The sequence below is a fragment of the Vespula pensylvanica genome, chromosome 24, assembly GCF_014466175.1.
Source record: "Vespula pensylvanica isolate Volc-1 chromosome 24, ASM1446617v1, whole genome shotgun sequence".
Taxonomy (NCBI): Eukaryota; Metazoa; Arthropoda; class Insecta; order Hymenoptera; family Vespidae; genus Vespula; species Vespula pensylvanica.
In genome coordinates, this window is record NC_057708.1 from 2,006,242 (window position 1) to 2,013,631 (window position 7,390).

General features: G+C 26.3%; 2 protein-coding genes across 2 annotated transcripts; one reads left to right on the forward strand and one right to left on the reverse strand.

Moving 5' to 3' along the window:
* The first annotated feature begins 901 nt into the window (after nucleotides 1-901).
* LOC122637065 (uncharacterized protein PF11_0213-like) lies at nucleotides 902-4,434 on the forward strand. The gene is made up of 3 exons (XM_043828930.1): nucleotides 902-1,065; nucleotides 1,152-1,260; nucleotides 1,371-4,434. Exons 1-3 carry the CDS (start codon nucleotides 995-997, stop codon nucleotides 4,092-4,094), a joined length of 2,904 nt encoding a protein of 967 aa, XP_043684865.1. The 5' UTR covers nucleotides 902-994; the 3' UTR covers nucleotides 4,095-4,434.
* LOC122637070 (methyltransferase-like protein 7A) lies at nucleotides 4,423-6,245 on the reverse strand. The gene is made up of 3 exons (XM_043828941.1): nucleotides 5,958-6,245; nucleotides 5,200-5,459; nucleotides 4,423-4,704 (listed from the first exon to the last, which is right to left on the reverse strand). Exons 1-3 carry the CDS (start codon nucleotides 6,232-6,234, stop codon nucleotides 4,444-4,446), a joined length of 798 nt encoding a protein of 265 aa, XP_043684876.1. The 5' UTR covers nucleotides 6,235-6,245; the 3' UTR covers nucleotides 4,423-4,443.
* Between the last annotated feature and the right edge of the window lie 1,145 nt (nucleotides 6,246-7,390).

The following is a 7,390-nucleotide window of genomic DNA, read 5'->3' on the forward strand; positions in this document are numbered from 1 at the left end:
AAAAGTATAGATAATTGATAGCTTCAAAATATTATGTCGCGTGAAAGATTACTAAACACGACAGAATTTCGTATAAATTAATAGTTCCTTCAAATCGATAAAATTATCAGTAAGAATCAGAATGAAATTGATATAGAAAAAGAAAGAAAAATAAAAGCGAGTATCGATGATACGATTATAAGATAGATAGACAAAAAGAAACGATAACGAACGAAAACGTAAGTTTGTTCGAAAAATCGCTTCGCATTTGTTATCAATATTAGGTGTATTCTATCGATGGATGGTCACGTGTCCACAAAAACAAAACACATACGGCTCAACATTTACATGAAAATCGGCAGTGTGAATATGAGTTTCTTCTTTACGCCGCTACGTTTCAGTGGCGCCACTATACGAAACTTCTTTTTTCGAATTTTCTCGCTAAAAAATGTCGAAAATAATGTTCACGTCAATCGTGAGTCCAGACGAAATTCTTAATCGATTTTCATGAACAAAATCTCGTTTTAAAGATAAAGATTCAACCGAGGACATGGCTTTTTCGAATTTTTGATAAAGCTTTATTCTTATGCATAAACTTTCATGTTTACTTTTCATCGCTCAATGCACGATAATCCAGTACTATATTTATATTGGCTTACCTGCTTATTTTCAAAAACCTAAGATATTTAAAATGTAAAATACAATACAGTAACCTTTTTACATTTAATTAATCGACTATTTATAATTATAATATAGCTCATTAAGTTATTACCTAAATATTAATTTTTATGAATCTATATGTTTCTTCTCTCTCTTTTTTTTCTTTTTTTTTTTTTAATGTATGTTGGTTGGCAATATTGTAATGTAATTAATATTTGTATTTGTATTTGTATCTTTAATTTCTTTGAGCGTGTTTATTATTTACATTTTTGCTACTGTGGTCTTTATATAGTTGGAAATAATTTACTAAAAAATGTATGAATGAAATGTGTATTGTCAATAATTTATTAATAAAATGACAGAAAGTTATATGACGAAAAAAAATATCGACGATGAAGAATTTCTTCTGTTACATAGTGTTGAAAAGTAAAATGATTTCTTTATTATAGTGTTTGTTATAGTTCTATTGTAATAAAATGTAAGTTGTTATTGAAATGAATATTTTTTTGCAGTGCAACGACAGAGAAAGGAAATAATGCAGCTGATTCATCAATGTTGACAAAAGTTTTAAATGAAGATGAAAGACATTCCGATATATCTCTTGAAGACTCCTTTAAAGAAGTACAAACTATTTGTTAAAGACAAGTTATAAAATATTTACAAAATAACTTATTATTAAGTGTTAATTGAATAAAAAAATATATATATATGTTTTAATATCTATATTGTAGGTAGCCCATAAGAAAACGAAAAATGTAGAACCAATCGAAACTGGCAATGAATTTACTGTTACATCTAGGACGCCATCTCGTTTATCGCATAACTTTATACAATCCTGGGTAAATACTGGTTATTTACCGTATCAGACATGTAACAGTGATAGTGAATATTCTGATACAGGTTCGTTGAATCAGAAACTATCTTCTTATAAAACCTGTGATATTCCTAATACTGCATCTATACACAGATCAAATGGCAAAGAGTTATGTAATAGTAGTTCGAATTGCAGTTCTGTAGATACTGCTGCATATATTTTATCAAATACAAATGTTAAAAAAAAAATAGAGACCACGGCTATTATTGTAGATAATAAATGTTCCAGCAAAATTTCTTTTCAAAATACGTTACATGAGAATACATCCTGCGAAAAAGATGAGACATTAATTATACATGAAAAATTAAGTAATACTGGTGTAGATTCCAATGTTTCTACGAGCAAATCTTTATTAAGCATATATAATGCTAGTATGAAGCATACGAAAAATCAGAGGTCAGAAAAAAATGATGTACTGAAAGAATCAAAATTACCAATATCCCATACGACAGATACCAATGAAATTTGTGAAAATAGCAAAGAAGGAAATGATCTTAATTCTCATAATGCAGAAGAATTAACACAGAATTTAATAGAAGAATCTATAGATGCTAAGAAGTCGCTAAGTTTTCCTTACGAAGGCTCCTTCAGTCATTCAAAATATTTTCGACAAAAGAAATTGTATAGCGGTAGGGATTCTCCTACTGATATCATAGTAGCACGATTTAAGGAAAATGATACAAAAGGAACGAAAAAGGATTTACATCCTGCCTTTAGAAATAGTCCACCTATTGAAGAAACACAAAAAAAGATATTGCAAAAGAAGAGGAAAACTAAATTCTGTTTAAATAATTCTATGAATAAATTTTTTGATATTAGCGAAAATAATGATAAAAACGAAGAGGTACATATCGCAAAACGTCAAAAGACTCTTACAGATATTGAAAATGATGTTCCAGTAATTTCTCAAGGTTCAGTAAATGAGAGGTTATTTATATCATGTAATGCATTAAAAGAGCAAATTAAACGTTTTCCAACTTCTGACTATATTGATGTTGAAAGACGATTTACTAGACTTGCTGCAAGAGAAATGAACGAAGAAAAAGCAGAAAGTAACGCTAATGCTCATCCCATTGTACATGATGCATTACACGGAAATCTTAATCCTTATATTATTTTGGAACGTTTGTCAGAAGAAACTTTGAAATATTATACAGGGAAAGAAAATACTCATACTCATATTGAAGAATTGAAGGAAGATGATCAGATTAATAATAGGGAAAAGGACACGCAGAAATCCGACTTTGAAACATTTTCAAATGCTTCAAGATGCACGATCTTTCTTCCTAGATTAGAAAATAATACAGATGTTGTTGATAGTGATGTAAGTACTATAATTATCTGTAATCATATGGATGTAACATCTACCGATCCTATTGAAAGTGACTCTTCGACTATTATACTAAACACTTCTTCAATTTTATTCAATTCTGATAAAATGAAAAAAAATCAATTGGATGAAAATTCAGATAACATAAAATTGAAACGATTGCAACCTGTAGTACTCCTTGAACGGCTACAAGTACAATATAACGTGCAAACTTTAAATAAAATAAAACAATCTAAAGAATCTGTTAAACATGAGAATATGAGAAGAGAGAAACACGATAGATCAAAGGAAAATTCAAAAGACATGTTTTTGTCCCTTGGACAAAGACAGTTAAGGAAAAGGGTAGATCCTAATTCAAATAGAATGATTTTGGACAAAACATTACAACCAGTTATTGTATTAGAAAAATGTATAAATCTTCAGAAAAATGGTCAGAATCAAAATCGAATGAATAATACATTAAATAATGATTCAATACACGTTACACCTTCTAAAGAAAACCAGTTAACTAAATTGAAAAATTCTGATAAGAAATTGTTAAAGAAACCGATTGTTAAATTAAAACGTTTGTCACATTTGACGATTACAACGAATATAAACCATCTGTCGGAAATGTATAATAGTTTTGACGAAAGAATGAATAATAGTAAATCAGTCGAAAGTAATAAACTTAATAAAAATCATGTAGAGATAAATAATATATCTTCAAACAATTCAAGCATAGATAGCACAGAGAAAGAAGTGAAAATAAAAGGAGCACACTTAAGAAGATCTAATCATAAGAAAAGTTTGTTATCCTTTCGTACTAGTGAAAATTACTCCAATTCTTCAGATTCTGATTCGGATTCGAGTGTACCGTTTATACAATGTATTTTCAATGTTTATACAGAACGAAATCAAAAACAATTTTCCAAGAAGCAAATCACAAAATCAAAACTTAATCCACGCACGTTAATTTATGATTCTGATGAAAGTATTTTAACGCTATCTAGTTCCAATTCTCTAAAAAATGTATCCATCATGAAAAATATAAACAATATATTAAATCATTCTAAAACTAAGAACATCAAAGTTAACATGACCTGTTCTAGTAATAAACAATATGGAGCTTCAACGAGTGGTATGTCATCTAAAAATAATTCTGAATGGAATAACAGTATAAAGGAGAATAATAAGAAAACAGCTATTAATAGAAATAATATTCAAAGATTTACTTTCCATACAAAAGCCTATGACTCTGATTCAGATTGAAACTTAGACGAATATTAATCAACTCATCGATTAAATACAAGTTGGGGATAACGAATTAAAGAATGTTTATTCAGAAAGAAATATCATAATAATCACTTATATTAAGTATGTTAAATGTATTATTTGTAATTATGTTATTGAAATTTGTTTCTGCTATTAAAATACATTCTTTAATATTGCCACTGTGTAATAAATAAGTCGACATCAAAAGCTTTACGTAGTTGTACATAGTTACGTAGCATACAATTAAAACGAAATTATAAAGTAAGCTAAGGAAACTAATATAAAGGATGAGATCGATTAGAAGGAAAAGAAAAAGAAAAATAAATAAAAATACAGACTTTGTTTCTTATCTTATTGCTACTCCTAATACATGCCTACCGGTTAATGTCAAATGGAAGATCTGAGAAACTGGTCCATTTAACGTAATCGATCTTGATCTAACACGTTTGAAACCGGCGCCTTTGATTTCTTCCATAAAGTCAAAATTCAAACGACAGTTTCCAAACAACGAGGGCCATAAACCAGATCGCGTCAACAATATTTGCAACCAACGTACGATATAACCTTTTGTTTCGGGAACGTGTTCCATAAAAATATATTTTCCATTCTGAAAATAATAAATACACTCCGTTAAATTTAATACAAAGAGAAAAAAAAAAAAAAGAACAAACGAACAAAAAAGAAATTTTGTCGATAAATTAATTTTAACAAATTAATCCAAAATCACGTTTGCAAAAAAAAAAGAAAAATAATTATAAATATTGAAAAATGATTTGTTCTTTATCGATCAATCCGACGCTCGGTTTTATAAATCTTAACCAATAGGAATCGTGAAAAATTTATTTTAACGTCATCCTAGACCAATCATTTTTTTTTTCTTTTTTTTTATATACAGAAAGGATCAATTTCATTTGACTTTTTTAATACGTTACGTTAAACAATATGAGATTATAGATATGATTGGTCGTATGGATCGACCTATCATCGATTCTTTTATCTGATTGGTCGATACGTTTACTTCCGTTATTAAAATCTTTACAATTGTAATAACGGTTAGACAACAGTTTTGAACGTTAAATCAAATTGCGCGTCATACTCTTACCGGTGCGAGTATCCTTTTGATTTCGTCGAACGTGTTCAACGGTGATTTTATCGAACACAAAGATCTAATCGATACGACGACGTCGACGCTACCAGTTTTTATTTGTTTTAAATTGCTACCATCGCCAATTATAAGACGTTCGACATTAATGTGCCCGAATTCCAAGGAGTGATTTTCATCGTTAAGATATTCGGCTAACCTTACGTTCCAATCAACACCGATAAAGTGAGTATTGTCTGGATAAAATTGAATATTATCTCCTGCGAACATTATTTAGATTAATAAACAATTTTTCGGTGTATCGTATCGAAAAACTATACAAAATTAATTATTTTCGTATTGTTCGACCAGTGATTTGAGAACCACTAATAACGAACTTTTCACGATTATATATTATATATATATATATATACATATGTATATATAATACAAATGCTATCATTAATTCTTCGTAAAAAAAAAAAAGAAAAAAAAAAGTTTTTAAATAATAGACCAACTAACAAGCTATTATTATATTTTAAACAAATTATTTAATAATAATTATGATAAAATTTGCTATAATTGCTTTTCTATTAATTTTTAAAATGATCATTGATTTATTACGAACACACATATATACACTATCTGTATATAGTATATAATATATAATACATAATATATATTAATATAATATATATATAATATAATATATAATAATATTTATATAATATATATGATATATATATAATATATATAAATACACACACACGATTATGTACCTGTTTTAACACCTATTTCAAGCAATCTAATGCATCCCATAGATCTTAATAATTCGTCATTCGATATCATAGTTCCAAGTATTTTAAATAATTCCTTTTTGTAAGGGAATGCAAGCTCGGCGAATTCCAATTCAAATCCAACGAGATATGATTTGTAAACGATCTCGCATAATTTCGTCCAATTTCGAACGATTATTAACATTGATATAAAGAGGGTTATGATTAGTTTTCCGTAGAACGTTGCAGTGTCTCTCAACCATAAATCACTGTTACTCATGATTCAAAAATATGTATATTAGATATATACACACATATATATATATATATATATATATACGTATATCCGTAATACAAAAAAATTATTTTATATAAATTTGTCAATATATATTTCCTTTTTTAATATAACGTAAGAACATTATAAAACACTTTTCATGCGTTCTCGAGAGAATTCAAGTATATACTGAAGAATTTTAAACATTGAACATTCGATAAGATAAAGATTACAAAGTTCGCGATAGAAATATTTATATGTAATGTTCAATTTGTATCGCGTATTTTTATGAAAATACTTGATTCGTCCTATTTGAATTTTGATCGTGGCCTTTTTTTTTTTTTTCTTTTTATTTCTCTCTCTCTTTTTTTTTTTTTTTATATTTGTCTCGTGACTTATATGTTTCTTTCGTAATAATCATACCGATACCGATATCAAGTTTGATTTTACCGATAATAATGTTCTGACGAAAAATATACAAGACTTAAGTGCATTTTTTATTTTTATTTTCTTTTTCTGTTAACTTTTCTTATTTCTTTTTTTTTTTTTTTTTTTTTTTTTTTTTAATACTGAAGACTCGTTCTCAAAGTTTAAAAAAAAATGTCGATCAAAGTTACACACATACCATATATATATATATATTTTTTAATATTATAATATTATTATTAATTATAAATGTGATATTTATTTTAATGTTAATTTAGATGATTGAAAATAATTTCATATTTAAAACAATAATATTATCATTAACCATATTTTATTTATTATTATTATTAATTATAAAGATAATATATCTATATATAGAGTTATAATTAATTATATCGTTATATTATTATATTATCATATCATTATTATATTATTATTAATTATAAATATAATATTTGTTTTTATTTTAATTTAGATAAATTAAAAATAATTTCGTATTTGAGTTAATTATTATTATTTAATATATTATCGTATTATTAATCATATTATCATTAATTATAAAGATAATATATCTATATATAGAGTTATAATTAATTATATCGTTATATTATTATATTATCATATCGTTATTATATTATTATTAATTATAAATATAATATTTGTTTTCATTTTAATTTAGATAAATTAAAAATAATTTCGTATTTAAGTTAATTATTATTATTTAATATATTATCGT